Here is a 19,834-nt window from a genome sequence, read left to right on the forward strand (position 1 = left end):
CATTTCCAGTTTTATACGGTTTACTTCATTCATACTTGGTTGTTACATTTTCCGTAACGGTCGGTTTCTGTTCTTGTAATGGTCCGGTTTCTTTTTCCGTAAATGTCTGCACTCGCTTTCACGGAATTACACTTGCTTTTTAAGTGTTAGCTCTAATCTGTCTAATGTTATATTACGTATATTTTTGGTTATTTTCAATGCATGTTTCTTACATGTTTGCACGTGACATGTTATTTCGATCCTTCCATCCATCCATCCATTGAAATATTCCTTTGTAACAGGTGAAAAGTAACGTGATGGCTATATTAATTGATGGTTAATGCAACAGTAATGTGTATTTTATTTCTATGGAGCGTACGAAATACGTGAAATTATTGAACAGTTGCAGTTAATATGTTTTGTTTCTTTTGTTTTTATTTCTTTTCAGCACTTACAAATAGTTTATTTTCATTGAATTATTGAGGTGTATTGCATTGCATCATAATTTTGAAAATGTCAACTGCAGATTGTTTTTCTCATGAAAACGGTATGTTATTTTTACAGCAGTAATATGTGTTATTTTTGTAATCTTTATTATAGCTGAAATTATGCCTTCATTTTGCTTTGCATATTAAGCTATCATTACTCCTGAAATATGCCATATAATGGTGATAAAAGCTCCACCAAATGCTTTTCTTCTTTGCTAACGTAGGGATTTTTTTTTTCATGTTTCAATACATCAATGACTTTTTTACAGATGCGGAAGATGAAAATGGATCGTGCAAACAGTCAGTTACTGCGCATCAGTAAGCTGCCTTAATTTAATATTAGGACCTAATTTTACATTGGAATTAAAACGCTCTTTATTTTTTACATTTGCCAGACCGTAAATATTCAAAATTAAAGTTTTATAACTACTATCGTATACACAATATGGACGAAGGAATTGTCGTTAATTGGGTCTTAGTCATTCAGTAAGTGGAACTAAAAGGCTAATAAGTGAATTTAAAAGGCAAGTATGTGAAGTCTTTAACAGAATCAGAGTTCCATTTTTCCATTATGATAGGTTTAATTATTTTGAAATATCACAGTAATTCTTCTCTCTGTAGCCATTGGTTCATGTCTTAAAAAATTAAGCAGTATCCACTGCGGAATTTTTGCTAATGCATTTAAGAATTTTTCAGAAAAAAAAGACTTGGAGAAAAAAGTCCTCCTACTCTTATTTCGGGGAGATTTTAAAAGTTGTATTTAAATACCATAGATTTGAATTCAAAATTTCAGAGATTTACATGATGAATCGCAAGAGGATCCATTGTACAAAATGAGGGGAGGACTTTTTGGACGAAGTGCTTCGTACTTACAGGTAAGCAAGTTATACTAATTGTAAGTAATTGATCCTGTAAAAGTTTGAGTGTTAGTTCATCCCGTTAATTGTTTTTTCATAAATCACCGTTAATTGTTCTTTCATAAACCACCTTACTTATCATATAAGGCCGACAACAGCTGGGTGGTTGTCGAAAATATTTATTTTTTGGCTTGTCAAATATATGTTGATAAGATATTGTCGTTTTTTGCTGTACAAACCACTGATTGTCTGTCAGTGGAAAAAATAAGTTAAATGTTTGGACGATATCATACATCTTGTGCAGGTGTATTCGATGTGTATTATATTTGTAGTATTCAAGCACCAAATGATTTGTTTAATCAGAGACTGCGTTAACTTTGTTGTTTAAAAAACATTTTCAGTACAATATTTTAGGGCGAGTCAGAAAGCAGTCAGAAAAATGGAGCAAATGAGGAATCGTCAGGTATACCATTTTTGGAATTCAATAAGAAAAGCTAGCTTATCGAGGTCATTTTCGTTTTAATTGTTATAACATAAATAATATCTTAATAATTTAATTTTATTGTAGGAAATAAGAATAAAGTAGACGAATCAGACAGCAACAATTTGCATGATGAACCAATGGAAGTGGATACCGTAGAGGCTGACGCAACAATCACCACAAGCGAGAATGTTGTATGCATTTATTTTAGTTTATCAATAAGTAGTTGTTTTTTATTTAATGGAAGATGCAGTATTTTTCTGCCTTGGAGTTCAATTTCTAGCGTCGCCTTTGATTACCATAAATCTATGTTATCGGATTTTGTTTGGCATCAGCAGATCTGAGATACAAGAAAAGGTGCTATTGCTTTAGGAATCTAAGAAATATAATCTGGTTTACTGATTGCGATCATATAAAAAAATCTTTTGTCATGGAACCAATTTAGCAATTTAAACAGTTTTTCATTAAGGCTGAACCGGGTAGTTCACTAGCCAATGAACTGAAAGCAGTTGATGCGGACATCGCTGGAGATCAGAAGGATCTCGCAGACATTACAGAACTGAATCGCGAAAAGAACGCTGAATTCGAAAAACAAAAGTACTGGTCCTTTCTCTCCGCACACATTTATATACTTTGTTTTTATTTTATTATTTTTGTCGCCAATCTTTTATATTGACGAATTTAGGCGAAGTGACACAGAGCAAACCCAAAAAAAAAAAGCGAGCACAGTAACAACTGTCACAACAAATACAGAGGTAAATGAACTTTTTCAACTGTTCTTTCGATAATGACGGAAGTGTTATTCTGTAGGTTTATTATCTTTGACTCCTAGCTTTAACATACCCTATCTTAATCCATCTCATTATTTTTTTCATTTCGGTTTTTACATTTTTCCGCTTTATAGTTTTAAAAACTCGATCAAATTCATTTTGCTTATTCTTTATCTCTTGGCTAAATGCACTGCATGACATTTATCTAGTAAGTAATATATTCTATCATTTTAGTACGTTCGTGAATCGAGAGAAGGATCCACTGGAAAAAATCATATTGAAATCATCCGTAAAGAAAAAAGCAGTGCTTCTCTTGCAACTGGAAGTAATATTGATGCAGAACATAATGTATGTGAAGTTGTTGTATTTTTGAATTGGTTGTTGTTTATGGGATTCTCAGCTTGTTCTTGACCTGTATGTAAAAGCAACAAGCATATTATGAAATTAATTGGAATGTCCTTCGAAATGTTAGCGCATCCATGAGTTATATACTCACTTTACTCACCAAAAGCTGTAATTTAGGCAGAAAAGAATGACAGTTTAATTCCACGGGAATTGGTAGCAGTGGTCGCGGGGGCAGATGGTCAGTATTCAAATGGACCAGAAGGTGCATCAAGTGCTGAGCCAAGTGATGCAATAGCCGAAGAAGCTGGAAAGATGAAATCGAGCGAGGAACTCTCAAAAAATAAAAGCGAAGAGCAAGAGGATATTGGCACTGCTCAAGAGGTAGAACCTATGATATTTATTTAAGACACGCTTCGAGAGATATAAATAAAGAGAATTATTGTTTGTCGTTTTTAATCTACAGTCACTAAACAGTCACTGGGAATGTTTCAGATTCCAAGCAGGAAATCCGAACGAAGCTGTAAAAGACGTAATTCTCACACTGTTGCTATTGGTAACCAAGTAAATACAGAAGCTAAAGAATCACAAGAAGGTGGTAACAATGACTCTATCAACGAACGACGTAAAAGCTTGCGTACTCGTAAAACTGATGTTTCTAATGAAGCTGTCCCTGTGAAGAGTGAATCGGCGGCAGAGGAGCGGCGAAAAAGTTTACGTACACCAAAGAAACCAGTTGCTACGTAAATTTTACTGAAGTTTCTGAAAAAGATGCCCTGAAATCGTGGAACTGATTGAATGCGGTGGTCTGAAAAATGTGTTTGGTGGCAGATGCTGTACCATTAATATTGCGTCCCATCTACTTTGCAATGTACTAGTTAGGAGGATCTGACTTCAACTGTTGCTTAGCTATGTTGTTACACTAAAGGAAACACTTCCGTATTCTACGATAGTACCAGGGAGTAAATGAATGTAGTACCGCCTTGACATATTCAGTTCATCGGATTCTTTGAATATTTTAACTGGAAATTGAGTGCATCATTTCAAGACATCATTTTAAGCTTATTAAGAATCCATGAAAGGCAGGTGAAATGAATGCTCAGTGTTGTACTTGTGTCCTCTCAGTGAAACCGAGGTACACAATTCTTTGTTTTTCGCTCCACAATCATTATTTTTTATTCATTAGTAAAAAGAAAACTTCCAATAACATTTTTTTTGTAGATCAACTCCTGTTGCCAGAGTCATACGTCGTGAAAAGAAAATAGAGGAGAAGATAGTGAAGGTAAGGTACTTACTGATTTTGATCATCGATTAGATATTCTTTTAACAGATAAGAACTAAGTGTTGAAGAGTGTTTAAATAGCAAGATATGAAGTAGGAATATCTGAGTAGTTAATAGGTTTAATGTTGTCATTATTCAGTTCGAAATATTGATTAAAGTAAAATCTCATTAAAACGATAAAAATACTAAATATCAGTTTCCAGAATATATCAGAATCGGAATCGGCTGATGAAAAAGCTATGAAGTCTGGAAGAAGTGGCAAGAAAAGCGGTATGAGACGAATCTTATAATTTTAAAATTGATTTAACAAATGCTGTAGAAAAAATTGAGATGGTTTGCACTTCACTGAATAATTTCCAGCTTCAAATGCGGCAGTTGGGTCGAGATCTGCTCATAAATCTGTAAAGAAAGAAATAGGGAAAAAGAAACATGATCGTACAAGTGAATCGGATAAAGATCCATTTAGTATTGATAACAATTTCGACAATCATCCAGAACCGCTACGTAATATCCAGGTGAAAATTTTATGTGTGCCGTTTTGTTTATATCTAAAAATCCACAAAGTCATAGTTATGATTGCACTAATTTAGTCTTCTTTCTTTATCACTGGTCGTTTGGTTTTAAGAATTATTAATTTGCTAGTAATTCAATTCTTAGCTCTAAGAGATCGGTATACATCTCTTTTTATTTAAAGTTTATGTCCATTTCGTACTTCGACTTGTTATTATCCTGCTTTTGACTAGATTTCGAGGTAATATTCACGGAAAGCAGTATATAGGACGGTGTATCTTTGTGGATGTAATTGTGAAACAAATGAAAAAAAAATCATGTCGATATCTGAAGAAATCAAATCAAAGTGCTTCGTGCCCTAAAGAATTAGTCTACGCTTAATAAGTTTTCAGATGGAACGCCAATCGTTTGGAGGATATAAATTCACGAAATCGCCGGAAAAGGCACCTACATTGTAAGTTCATTTGTTCCATCGTTTAGAAGGAGGTAAGCAAACAGTATCTTAGGGCTGAGCATGCCTTTATCAACCTTCACTTATAATATTCTTTTAGGCGTTATCAGAAAACTGAACAAACAGCTAATGAACGACGGTCCAATCTTATTGGTCTTTTACCACAGCAAGAGGTATGCAAAATCCACGATTGTGACTTAACATTTTTTGTTTAAAGCTTCGTATTTGTAGAAATCTATTCATTTGTTTAGTTTTTAATTGATTAATGCGACATTGCGAGAAATTCAATGCATATTTTGCTACCAAATCGTGCGACCGGCTTCTTTTTAATCTTTTTCTTTCTTGTAGCATTTCCTTTATTTTTGACGACTTCTGCAGTTTCGGAAAATCGATTAAATATGTTCTATATGTTCACAATCGATTCACAATGCAAATTAAATAATACTTTTTCATGATTGCTCACTGCATTTAATTTATGACCTCCTTTCATCAGTCACGCAAATACTCTAATTTAGTGTAGGCATTTCCTTCTTCATCATGTTTTGTTACTTCTCGACTTTCAATCTCAATGATTACTGCAGTTTTCCATCACTATGAGGCATGAAATGTCAATGTTCTTATTTGTGGATTTCTGCATTTCATTTGATAACTCTACACTTTAATTTTAGGTTAGTACTCATAAATCACTTTCCGAATTGACACTAAGCGCAGGTCGGCGAGTCGCAATGACGTCCTCGACGAAGAGGTTAGTGTTCTTCAAAGTTACGCTTTCTTATTGATACCGCTGTCATATATTTTCTTTGGATGTGATATTGTTTTATCATTACCAAAGTAGGTCTATTTGTTACTCATTCTACTGCTTGCATTAAGTAAAGTTTTTTACACTATGTAATAGCCTCTAATGACTTGTATTTGCAGAAAGACGAAATCTATGGGTGGTGAATTTTCAGAACTGAGTGGAAGTTCAAACATGTTAGAGAAATCAGTACAACAGGATGATACCAAAGTAAAACATTTGAATTACTATGAGATTGCCGAGGAATTCCGTAAGAAAAATTAGTATGAAAATGTATGAAATTAGTATAGAATTAGTATGAAAAATGCTAAAGGATCCTAGAGATCTAGAACATTGTCCGACTCTCAGAAAAAAAAAGAATATCCCAAGCTATTATGTTTCATTTCGTTTGAAAAAATTGCGAGACAGGATCAATGAAATATAAGAATGCGGATCATAAGTTGAGGCTAAAGCAAGGATGGTGTAACATTTTTAGTTCAGTGCTGCCAATGGAATATTAAACTCGCAGGCAACGAGCAAATGCTATATATAACCACTTAACTACTACAGAGTCTGTGGAATTTAAAATTATCTAGAGATCTGCTTGATTTTATCGTATTTCAGCAGCGGCCGAAAACCGGAAGCCGAACGGAAGAGACACAGACGAACTCAATGTATAATTTCCAACCATCACCGAAACAACGAAAACGTAAAATGTTCGTTTTTTACTTATTTTCTATTCTTTAGTGATATTCAGCATTAGTAGTTTTGTGTGCTGCGGTAAGTTGTTGTTGTGCGAACGATGTGAAATTTTGAGTTATACAATTGTGTAGATTAATGCAGTTCTGTCATAAATAAACTACTGAACATTTATTAGAAGCTGCATTATATAGTCAGCAAAAAGTCTATTGTTTGTCCATTGATTCAGCTGTTTTCCAAAATTTCCGGTGTAGGCACTTTTTGGTGACTAGACAGTATCAGTTAACAGTGTAGTTTCATGGTTGAAAAGCTTCAATAAAACCGTGAAACTAATGATGAATGGTAAAAGCAAGTCAAGCAAGTTTTGGGAATCAAAAGATTTCGATTCTACTGAATGGGAAGTTTTGAATATTTAGTTGCAAAAAAACAAAGGATGACATTTTACATCGAAATTACCTGTTAATATTCGAGTAATTGTGATGATTCCAACTGGATTCATAGTTTTGAGCTATTTGCATTGTGTACGTCGTATTTTAGATGCAAACCTTAGGTCGTTGCTTAATTTCAGCATGAGGAATCTAGAAGTTCATTTTCCAAATAAAAGCTAATTTTTTTTTTTTTTAGAATTGACTCATCACCAGCAGTAACACCAAAAAGACCGCCGAAAATGGTGCTACCGGAATTGTCAGCAGTAGAGCAGTTTGAAGCAGATCACCGTCCTAATGAACACGCTACATATAATGTCGGTGCACGAATATATGCTTTATGGGATCGTTTGTATTATCCGGCTCGAATATCCGCGTTAGCGCTTCAGTTTTGGAACAATGAAAAATTTTGCATCTAGTTCTTATTCTGAACATTAACCAATTATATTTAAAATAATTAAGCATGCGTATATATACGAAATAGTTCCGATTGTTATGTGTTAAATATCTGAGAGTTAAATTGCAGTCTAGATAATTATTAATATTTTTTTCTGAACGAAAATTATAGTTTTCGCAATTTTTAACACTTCTAGTGAACCGGATGCAAGTGGTCGTTATGAGGTAGTCTTTGCTGAAGATGGTGCCATACGTAGACTGGTAGCAACGGGCATTATCCCGTTGTGTAATCTTGTTGCAAGCCGAAAGGTGATCTGCTTAATTTTATATGTTTTTGATATTAAATGGAATTCGGGAATATAAGATTATAGTAAACCTCGTTTTAATTAAATGGGATTAGTTCGGCGAAGAGCCCGTTGCATTTCTAAGACTGTAAAGTTCCTGCGGGAGGTAGGACATGCAGAGTTAGTAACTTAATTAGCGTTTAGTATTCTGATTATGAGGGCAAAGATATTGGTGGTATGTTCCGAATAGGGTTTCAGTCTTGTCTTAATTTAATTATTGCGGGCTTTTGTAGTGTTTGACAAGGAACGTCAAAGATGATGAAGAGGTGCTCGAAGAAGTGGAAATTGTTGAAGCACCATCAAGTGATAATGTAGAGAATTGGATGGAAGCCATGTTCATAATTAAAGACACCAGTAATGAAAATACAAACAAGTAGGTTTCATCCTAATTTCAATCAAAGCAATAACAGATCCATAAGTGATTCTGTTATTTTCCTTTGGTTAGCATTTTTAGTCATTTTTCCAATAGATCATATCAATTTAACTGGTCAACTCTTTTGCAAGTTGGATCAGAATAACCTGTTATAGTATATGGTGTGATAGCAATTAGGCAGTACTTATGATAAGGCGAGTGTATTCTACGACTATGTCAATAAGGGATAGGCACATTGAAGACTAAGTTGTCTGGACCGTAGACAAACTAACAACGAATTTATTAGGTAGTGTGACATGATAATTAGTTTTATTATTCTTTTCGATCGAAAAAGAAGGATGCATATATGTTTGTATAATAGTCACTTTACTGTTATTAGCTGATATCGAATGATTCGCTTAATCTTGAAATAGTCATAGAAAAAAGATTTCATTCTATATATCATATGAACCAATTCCTCTCTAATTTACATTTCAATACATTCCTCATTTGCAGATCGTCATGGCAAAAGTTGGTGGTGGATAGCAATCAGGCGAAAGCGTTACAAGTAACAACGGTTAACACAGTGCGTGATGTCAATGCCGGTATGTCATTACTTTTGTCCATTTTTGGTATGACCCATTTTACAAGGTATTGTCGCTCGTCACTGAAAAAATCGCTTAATACCTTTCGTAAGAGGTTTCGGTACTGTTTGAATGGGTCTTGTAAATTGTAAGTGAGGTCTTGTAAATTGTGAACAATACTATTGGTCTTAAATTGTAAGTTTCCATTTCGATTTCGATTCTTTTATTGGGTATTAAGTTTTTCACCTATTCTTTGAGTAGAATATATTTCGTTTTCAAAATATGCTATTTGACTGTTTAAGCAAAAAGTTTTCTGCAATTCATTCAACAAGTACCTATTCATCGTTTTCAATTTTTCAGTTAATTTCTGAGTTTTTGAATGAGATTTGGATATATTTAAAATAATTTAGATAATATTGCATCAGCTGAAGGACGACGCAGCCGAGCTGCTCGACACACTGCTGTTTATAGTACCAATGTTACTCCCGTTGCACCAACAAGAACTCGTCGACACGCTTCTACAAGTATCTTTCAATACAGATTTTAATTGAAGAATTTGAAAAACAGGTTTCAATTGAAAAAATGAAAATATAAAAATGTTTTAATTTCAAATTTGATTGATTTTGTATATTTGATATAATATTCGCATAGAGGTTCCACGATTTTGCAGCTGGAAAAGAAACTCCAAAGCTGAATACCGCTCCATCAAAAACATCGTCATCGAGAAACACTGAGACACTTGTTGAACCGGAAGAGTTGCAGGAACGGCAGCATGAGCCTTCAGCTACGAGTGGCTCAGCTAAAAAAGGTAACATCATAGTTGGAATCCAATTATTGTGTAGTACTGCTGGCCTTTTGTTTTTAATATTTGTAAACAAAAAGAGGAAATAAGGAAAAGGCTATGCAGATGTAACTAAATATGCAGATGTGAGCAGCGAATTGGAGAAGATGAGAAAATGCCTAAATGATCATAAGAATAAGGATTTTTATATTCATTTGCAATTTCTTGGTTTTTGAATTTCATTTTTTAAGCAATGGGTAAAATTTTCAACGGCATAACATTCGTCGTAACATCAGCACTGCGTAAAAACCGTGAAGGAGAACAGGGATTTAGCAAAAAAGAAATACGGTGCATGATCGAAAATGGTGGTGGAAAAGTGATCGATGATGTTATGGTTTATTAATTTGCTTTTTTTAAAATTATGTGGAAAAACTAAATGATTGGTGACACGCTTTAATTAATGCTGCATTTCATAATATTTGATATCTTTTGAGCTAGTTCCAGAAATTTTAGAAATTACCCCAGGGTAAACCGATATATCTGATCGCCGATACCCACTATCGTACCCACAAATACCTCACAGCATTGGCACGCTCAATCCCGTGTGTCAGTAACCAATGGATCAGCGATTGTGCTAAAGAAGTAAGAATTCCAAATCTACGAGTTTATTCGATTTGGTGAACTGTGTTGTGTCCCCCAGATACACTTCTTGCTTAGTTCTTTGTCAATCCGCCAAATCATCAATTTTACGGCTACTTGTCATTTGGCGACTAGCAGATGATTAATTCCTTGTGGATGTCACTTATTTTGCGCTACCTGAATTTGGTTAAGAAGGTTAAGGAAATCCCATTCTTAATGGACTTTATTTTTTGTTGTGGTTATGATCGATTTTGCGATGTTGCACCATTTTTAAGGAAATCGTTTATTTTTATTTTTTATCTCTATTTTTTTCTTTTCAGAATAAGTTATTGGATCACATGAAATATATGTTGCCTGCAGGAGTATCCCTTCTTACTGGTGATATGAAACCGTGGTAAGGTTTTTTCTTTTCTTTAAAAATTTATTTAAATTTCTCTGTGCTACTTCCATTTTCGGTGTATTTTAGGCATTCAAATAACGGTACCTTATTATCGGGAAAGCGTATTTTCATTTCGTCGAATAATGTTTTCTACGATATGCCGAACTTCTCACAAATTTGGACTCCTATCATCAATCACATGGGCGGTACTGTTGTCCCGGTAATTCCAACAGGTAATTTCAAAATACATTTTCATTGATAAATGGAGAAAGCGGAAGAAGTAAGGTTCCATTTCTTCAAGTTTAAATTTAATGTTCTACATTTGATTTCGAAAAAAATATGACACTGCTTTTAGAAGGATTGGACATTTTGTTGACGGATGCTAGTTGCACTGAGGAAGTTTTGAACATCGCTCGATCACAAGGAGCTACAGTCGTTTCATCTGAATGGATTATCCAGGTAAATTAAGAAATTTGTCATTGGACCTTATGAAACATCTAGCAAATTCTCACGACATCCATAGAATTCTGTTTTGAATCGTATTTATAATACCATCACATCTTTAGTATTGAAAATTTAGAGTAATGCATCTTTCTTTTCCAGGCAATCATTCACGGAAGCTTACCAGCACCTGAAGCACATGAACGTTTCCAGTACGATTATAGTGATGCCTGCTCTTGAGATGATTATAATTACTTTCCTTATTTTTTTTCTTTTTTTTTTGTGTGTCGCAGTGGAGATCTTCAAATTTAATGTTGATTTTTTGAAGATCAAGTGGTTTTTAGAAGAGCTGAAATATAAATGGGATAAAGAGGAATTTATGGATTACTTCTAAGAATGTTTAACGATTAATCCAACAGTAATAAGAGGGTCAATATCTTCTTCGTACAGTTAATAAAGTAAGGCCTTTTTGATTGTTAAAGGAATTATTTGAAAATGTTTTTATTTCGTCTTAAATTGATCTGCTTCAGTTCTTGGTGGCATTGCCACATTTATATAATGTTTAGCTATCCTCTTTGTCGTTATTGTTAATGTGTTTCAGAAACTTTTATCAAATTAAGATTCAGCGAAGCGTATATGATTGTTGTGATTGTTTGTCTTTTCTTTCCTTAAATTTTTATTTAATCATTTTTAAAATTTAAATTTTATTTTTGTTTTTTCAAAAACAGTGTTGCAGTTTGCACTGTCCAAGAAAGTTTATACTTGATGTCATGATTATTGCTTGATTTCGTGCAGATCAATGAGTCGTCTATATGAAAGTTATTTGTGTTCGTTTTCTAATTCGTAATTTTAAAAATTTTAATAGAGAAAATTTTTCTTATTTTATGGATTTTAGTGGAAATGTTGTCTTTGGTATTGTATTGGTCGTCGTCAACCTTGTGTTTATTTTACACCGCATTACTTTCATGTTTACATGAACGTTAAGCTATATTACTTTTTTTTTTAATGTGCTGTGAAGAAAAGAAAAAAATGTTATTCCTGATACAGATGCAATTTTTGTCTGTTGTTTTCTAACTTTTTTTTTCCTGAGGTTAATTTCATCGGTGTGATTGGTTTATTGTTTTATAATCTCAGGGAATATACATGGTGGGATTTGTTTACAATGGAATGGAATGTTTTTGGTTCTAGGTCTATGCTGAGTTATTTCGCTGTTTCGACGAACAGCAACCACACCCTTAATTTGATCTATGGATATGGTGATCGATTAGAATGCGGCTCGAAATGTAAAATTGGTGGTAGTTGATGATTTTCGATAATGTAAAATTTTTCAGCCTTTTTCTAACGGAGTTGTAGGTATCCTTTTCAAATAAGGGTTATCGAACAAGAAACTGATAATTATGTAGGATGCTATCTTCAGGGTACTTGCGGAATATTTCGTTTAAAACCATTCTGTAGTGACTAATGTCCGTTAAACATTTCATTTAAAACTGTACGCTTAATAGTTAACCAATGTCCGTTATTGAAATGCCTAAACGCAGTGTATATCGATTCCTGTTTTTCATCTCTTTCATTCATTGTATTTCGCGATAAAAAATATTTGTATTTATCTTTTTGAGTGTTTCTTTTTCCGCTTTACCGATTTGATTTTCGGTTACAAGTTAAATGTTTTGTGAAATTTCTCTTTTTATTTTATAAAAGATGAAAGAATCGATGTGTCAAAAGAAAAAAAGAGGGTTTATTTCGTTATTTCACTATGCATCGTTTTTCATCAAGATTATTGTATAGGATAGAAAATGATAAATTGGTAAAATTACTATCTGAGCAGCATCAAGAAAACGAAATAAACTACAGGTAATAATGATGATGTAACATCAACCGAGGAAACAAATTGCTTCAATTGATATGAATATTTTAAGATTTTGATGTGAAACGTAAAATTTGGCTTGAATTCACAAATGTGACAAATGATTGGATTACCTTAGCATTTGGGAGCAGTAAAACATTGAATAGCAGATAAAATTGCTTCCGTATGTAACATAATTGGGAGGCTATGTTTGACATTTTATATTTTTTCCAGGCAATAGAAAATGTAAAATATCAAACATTTTATTTTTCCTGCTGTCTCCTTTGTAATTTTTTCTCGAATTTGGATTTACATTCTACCGACAACCGAACTATAAATAGACTGAAATAAAGTGTTGAGTAGTTTGTGAAGTAAGGAGTTTCTTTTTTCTTTTTTTTGAGCGATGAGAGAAAGTTTTGTGCTTGATGCATGTGAAGATTGCGATTGCAGCAAGTTGCAATAAATATTTCGGATTGTTTTGATGGTCCGGTATAGTCTTTCAGATTCCGGATAGTTTCGATGATTAGGTGATTATCTTTCCGATATTCGGTAGCCTCTATTGCCATTCATGATGATATCACATAGATGATGCAGATGTTTGTTCTTCAGATATAACGAAAAATGGTCGAAGTATTTTTGGTGTTTATTTTTCGATATGTTGGACACTGAATAAATGGTTCATCGTATATCATTGCGTCATTTATTTATTCTGGGTAGTTTCGATAATCAGATGATTATTTTTCCGATATTTGGATAGTCTGTATTGCCGCTCATCATAGTACTACCTAAATGATATAAATGATTTGATTTTCAGAAAAATGGTAAAAGTAGTTTCGATGTCTATTTTTTGGTATGTTAAACACTCAACAAATGGTTCGTCGTACACTATTCCTTCGTAAGGTTTGTCATAATGTATAAAGGAATTGTTTGAAATTAGCATATGCTTTTTTTTATAGCTTTTGATTATTTCAAATTTCAAATTTCTAAAAACTGGCCATTGATTGGATTACTTTATGGGTAGTTGAAAAATTTTATTCTTTAATGGTTTTACTTTCTGTGAAGCTAAAATAGACTTCGTTTTATTTTCAACTTTATGTTTTTTATTTGCACAGCTGTCTCCTGTTATTGATGACACAATTCTTGCAAAAAAAGTTGATGATGAGATCGTTTGTTTCGTTTCAATATAACGCAGTGATAAGGGAAAAAAATGGATATTTTTCACTTATTTTTAATTCATTTCTTCCAATATCTTTGTTGTTAAGTTTAAACATATAACTTAACTAATTTCATTTTGACCATTTCTTTTTCAGCGATAACACATTCATCGTTTTTACTATTAAATAATTTTTATCTTTTAGGGTTTGAAATTATCAATTATTCATCTTCATTTAACAATTTTACATTTAATTTGATGGTTAATTGTTATTCATTTGTATATAACTATCACAACCAATTTTTCTGTTTTTTCTCCCAAAGATTATCTTCCTCCCCTATGTTTTATTCCTTTTTGTTCGTTGGGAAATATTTCCATTCATTCACTATAGTATATTGAAATAAAAGCTTATTCATTGCACTTTTTTTCTTTTTTTTTTTTTGTTAAAATTTAGTCGGTTTATCCAGCATACATATACAATGAGAATTGATAAATAGATGTCCAAAATGATCCGACCAAATGGAAACTCAATAAATGTTTCAACCGATAATTGCAAACATTTGCCGACTTTTTGTTTATTAATTTTTCATTGTTTTTTTTTTTTTTTTGTGTGTGGTTTAACCGCTTTATTCATATTTTTTTTATATTTATGATGGATAAGAAAGAAAGGTAAAGAAAGATGAAGGAAATTGCAAATTTATGAAAGATTATTGAGCTAATGGATGTAATTGTTCCGTAAGATTTGCTTTAATGTAATATAGTGGATTTGTTGTAAAGACAGGAAGGAATAGAATATGTTAAACAGGACAGATATCGAAATTGTATTGTTGTAAATGTAATTTTCATTATTCTCATATACTGTTATTAACTTTTTTCTTATCATTATTATCATCGTTTATGAGTAACTAGCATTACCAGTAAATGCTGATAAGGAATGATGATAAGGAAGTTAACTGTTTTTGTTTTTTGTTAACCAAATGATATATGATATAAATATAGTGGAATGCATTCTCTTGAGCTTCAAAACAATCTAAGATGATTTTGTGACATAGCTTTACCTGATTAATAGCTGAATTAAACCAAAGCCAAGTGAGAGTTGTATAATGGAAGATTTTCAGATTGGGTATGAAGGAATTGTTCCATGGCAGAAAATCCCTACCCATTAACTCACCGAATATTAATAACTTTTCTATGGTAGAAGAGATCATCAAGGATTTTACTAAGCAAATTGGCTTTATATATATTTAAGTAATCATTTCGACTTGCTACTTGTCTTTTTCCTCATTGGTTTTCAAAATAGTACCTGTTAAACTAAAACTATCCTGGTCACCTGTTCGTATTGGATCGTTTTGATACTAACTGCTTGGATGGTATTGATGTTTGTTGCTAATGTATTGCTGTATGCTATCCCTCGGCAGTATTTCTCTATTATTTCTGTGAAGTTTTGCATCTGAAAAATAGTTTATATTAATTTTAACTTAACGAAATAATTTGAAGGTTTTGGGACAGCAGTGCAATAACAACAACAATAACAACAACAACAACAACAACGATGTTAAATATTGATAAGAACAGGATAAGATGAATTCATCAATTAGAGGACTTCAAAAAGTGGTAAGAAAAATATCATCAATTAGATATAACTTAACGAATAAGTTTCACTTTGTTGGAAAATATACACTTGTGATTGAAGATATGAAGAAATAGAATGGGTGAAGTTTACGCTAAAGGAAGACGATAAAGGGAGCAAAATGGAATGAAAAATGGTATGAAGATTAATAAATCAAGATCTAAGGATGTATTTTTTGATCAGGAATCAATCATTGATGAGCGATAAATCGATCACGATAGAACAAAATGAAACGAAAGAGATAACGGATATACAAAAATTCATTAAATATTGCATGCAAATAATGGAAATAGATGATCTGGAAACGTTGGAAGATTCTGTGGAAAGGAGTATATTAAAGCTGAAATTGATAATAAAAATATTTTTAAAAAAAAAAGAAAAAGTGATGATGGAAGCTATGAAGTATGCAAGGAATTCAATAAACTGATCCGATTTGATGATATTTTGTGGATGGGATTTTGGAATATACCAAAAGATTACGAATGAAACGAATTGCTGGCGACAAAAGATAAAAAAGAAAGGAATCGATAAACAATAGTTATGATCGAAGGCGGAACGGAAAAAGATTGCTCAGGGAAAATTATTCTATCAAATAAACGAAAATATTTTATACACCTACGAAGTAAAAAGGAAATTTCTATGTTCTAATTAAAATATGACTCATTTAGAAATACTTGAAATACGGAAAATTCGAGAGAAGCTATACTGAAATATCAAATGGAAATAACGAACAGAAAAAAAAAGGAAAGGAAAAGAAGCTATGGTTATGGAAACAATGAAATAAAACATAACGAATGCGTTTTCAAGAGAAATGAAATGATATTTGGCACATTTTGATCCAGTAATTTTGTAAGCAAAATGTATTTTCATTTGTTATCAAAGTCAAACGATTTTTGGGGAAAGTTTAAATTTCAAAATGTAAAAGTTGAATGGAACATATTTTGAAGTTAGAGAAAACATAGGATGGATTTTTTTTTGGTTTTACGAAAATTGTCATTTGGATCAAAATAACGACGAGAAGTTAGCAAATAAAAAATATATGGGAATTATTAATTATTAATTATGATGATGAACGAAACAAACAAAAGTTAATTAACTCTTCATATTAGATCAAATGTTGGATTTGGCTGTGATCGATTGGTAATTTGATGTACAAGTAATGAAATTTTCTACTAATGAGGAAACAAAAGCGAAATACAACAATAATTATGTGTGCTTATCCCTATGATGATGATAATGGATCTTTAAATATAAGAGAGGAATATTTGATTATCAAGGAATTATTTCAAAAAGAGAAAATTGCTGAGATTTTGTGAAAAATATACCATTTATTCGATGTGAAGCGATATAATCATATCATTATGATGATATGATTCGAAAATATGGGATTCATTTCTACATTCATTGATGCATAAAGATAATTTGAGAATTTTTTTGCAGTTTTTATTCTGGGAAATGTAACAAAATAGAAATTTATTTCAGTTACTAAGTAGTAATGAATAAAGAAAAAAGGTGAAATCATTGCTTTCATTCATTTCTATGAATAATTATAATTATATGATGAATTAGAACAGGACGATCGATTGCCATACATTATAAGATATTTGTATTTGTATAAACAGGACTCGATTGAACTTTTAGGATAAGTTTTTCTTTGAATGTTCATTTACCGAGGAAGGATATCACTAAGGGATTAAATATTTTATGTATCTATTGATGAGTTATCTTAGCTTGAAAGAAGATGATGAAAGTAACGAGTGATATGGAATTGAAGAAGTGTAGTGGACAATGAATGCAAGTGGGCATGGAAACAGTGGACAGTGAATGAGAGTGCACGTGAAAGAGAAGAGTGGACAATGAATGAAAGTGAATTTAAAGAAGAGGAATGATCGATGAATCATTGTAGTGATGTAAGAGAAAAGTGATATGATGTTAATCCAATTTTATTAGATAGTTTGAATTAAAGTAACCGAAGTAAGGATTGAAAATAGGAAAGGAAGGTTGGTTAATCGAGTAATTTGTTAGGAAGGGAATTTTTAGTCATGAATGAATTTAATACAATTAAGATAGATCCAACATTTTATCATTGACTATAATGATTTACAGACTGGTCTTATCAGTAAGATCACTAGAACAAACTATAAAATATGGATACAATCAGGTTATAACCATAAGATTTTTTTTTTTGCCATTAACATGAAGTATCGAATAAAAAGAAATGATAAGGAGATTAGCAAAAGTTCTGATTGACTATGATTTTAGGATTGTCATATGAAATATATTTGATGAATTATGCAAATAATATATTAGCGATATTTAAAATTAGGCGGTATTGTTGCCTTCTCGAGTATTATAACTGTTTATTTGTGGAAGGAAATGTGAAATTTTTGAGTTATTTTTCACCTTATGACCTTATATCTTTGACCCTATATTTTGATCTTATATTTTGACCTTATATTTTACCTTATATTTTTGACCTTATACATTATTATTGTTTCGTTATATTTGATTTGTGCTACTTTTACTATTTTTACTTATACTACTTTTACTATTACTGTTTTTACCTTACTATTATCATCACTATCTTCTTTGCTATACTGTTATCTTTGACATTACTTCTTTGCCTATCTTACTTGCATAGTAGAGGAAATTTCCCCAATAATATTCACGCTGAATATCAGAATGTTGGGAAAAATATGAATCAGCTTTTTCAGCACGAATAAATATCCCATTAATTATCCAATCCGGAATATATGAGCACTTTCGAAATGTTATTTTGGAAATTGATTCTCAATTCTATATCAGTTTTAACCACCAATGATTACAATTTGTTATATATTAATTGATTGCGTTCAATTTTAACCTATTTCTAATTTGAATATTATTTGGTAATTTGAAAATGATTTATTCGGCGAAATAAATCGAAAATTGATAAACTTATCGTTATATCTGTTTAACATTGAAATCGTCGAAGTGTAATGTTGAAGTAATACCTAAAATTATCATTTCGTAATATATTTTCAGATATATTTAATTGTTTGGAAAAATGATATTACATCACACGTGCTATAAATAATTTCATCTGTGAGTACAATCAGAAAAACGATCTTGTGAAAACGTTGTGGAATACGAGAAAATATATATTCATAGAAAACGTGGCACAACTTTTTACATTCTATAAAAGAAATCAGGTATGTTTATATGGTGATTTATTTTTTCTTGAATTATTTTTTGATGTATAGCGCAATATTTCTCATTTGATGTTACATTATATGAAATTGTAAAGATGACAAATTTTGGAATCTTACTGAAATAAATGTTCTAAATTATCATACTAGCTTTTTTTTAAATTTAAGCGATTTTTTTTGGAAAGCAAAAAAAGTTTATTTTCAATAATGCGAGTCATATTAGTTTAGGCTTAAATATTTGCATCTTAGACTAAAGATAAAGAGAAGAAGGTTAGGGGAGAAAATACAAAAATTATTCCTCACATGCTATCCTTGAATTGTTTCATATTTAACATATCACGAATGTATAATCTCATTAATTAATAATTGGCCTTCTTCACTCTGGAACAGAGTGATTTTTTTTTTTAAAAAAAAAAAACAAGAAGGAATGATATTTTAAATTTCGTTGTGATTAGAAGATTCATCCTGATTAGAAGACAAATCAAATGATTATCAATGACATAATAGAGCGAATGTAAAGATATGTAAAACCTTTACCTGTATATTTTTTAAATCTCTATCTTTGATTCTTTTTTTTCAGTTTTTGAAGAATTTCTAATCCACTCGTTAATTTCATAGATGAAATTACAATAAATATACGGCAGGAAATGTTAATGAGATTATTTCACTCTTGTTTTTTAATTTCTAAATATGTAGTTTTTTACGATGAAAATGATGATGAAATGATAGAACGAGAAACTAATTTTAAGAAGCATTAAAAATTAAGACAGAGAAAATGATGTGAAAAAAATAGGAATAATGGCGGAAGTAAGCATGGAATATTTTATTTTTAACTTATTTCAAGACAACAAATTGTATTTTTTTAAATCTAATTTTCTTAATGAAAATATTTGCGTTTTCTCCTTCAAAAATTCATTCGATTTTTTCTTTTTTTTTTTGTACTAGAAATGATCGGGATTAATTCTTGTTGTTATTGAATTTCAAAAAGTTAATTATAAAGGTGAAAATGACAAAAAAAAAGAGATGGGAAAAATTAGAAAAGACC

General features: G+C 31.6%; 1 protein-coding gene across 1 annotated transcript; it reads left to right on the forward strand.

Annotated features, from left to right (window-relative positions):
• Positions 1-421: 421 nt before the first annotated feature.
• LOAG_03046 (hypothetical protein) lies at positions 422-11,351 on the forward strand. Its single transcript, XM_003138583.2, has 30 exons — positions 422-526; positions 737-785; positions 1,261-1,342; positions 1,739-1,787; positions 1,893-1,999; positions 2,275-2,402; positions 2,491-2,560; positions 2,810-2,923; positions 3,098-3,301; positions 3,413-3,660; positions 4,139-4,199; positions 4,403-4,469; positions 4,560-4,714; positions 5,102-5,163; positions 5,261-5,333; positions 5,829-5,905; positions 6,079-6,166; positions 6,560-6,651; positions 7,259-7,435; positions 7,653-7,764; positions 8,033-8,172; positions 8,668-8,756; positions 9,146-9,259; positions 9,406-9,543; positions 9,768-9,910; positions 10,030-10,158; positions 10,476-10,549; positions 10,622-10,767; positions 10,890-10,993; positions 11,138-11,351. Exons 1-30 carry the CDS (start codon positions 493-495, stop codon positions 11,213-11,215), a joined length of 3,204 nt encoding a protein of 1,067 aa, XP_003138631.1. The 5' UTR covers positions 422-492; the 3' UTR covers positions 11,216-11,351.
• The last annotated feature ends 8,483 nt before the right edge of the window (positions 11,352-19,834 follow it).

Source organism: Loa loa (genome assembly GCF_000183805.2).
Source record: "Loa loa unplaced genomic scaffold supercont3.196, whole genome shotgun sequence".
Classification (NCBI taxonomy): Eukaryota; Metazoa; Nematoda; class Chromadorea; order Rhabditida; family Onchocercidae; genus Loa; species Loa loa.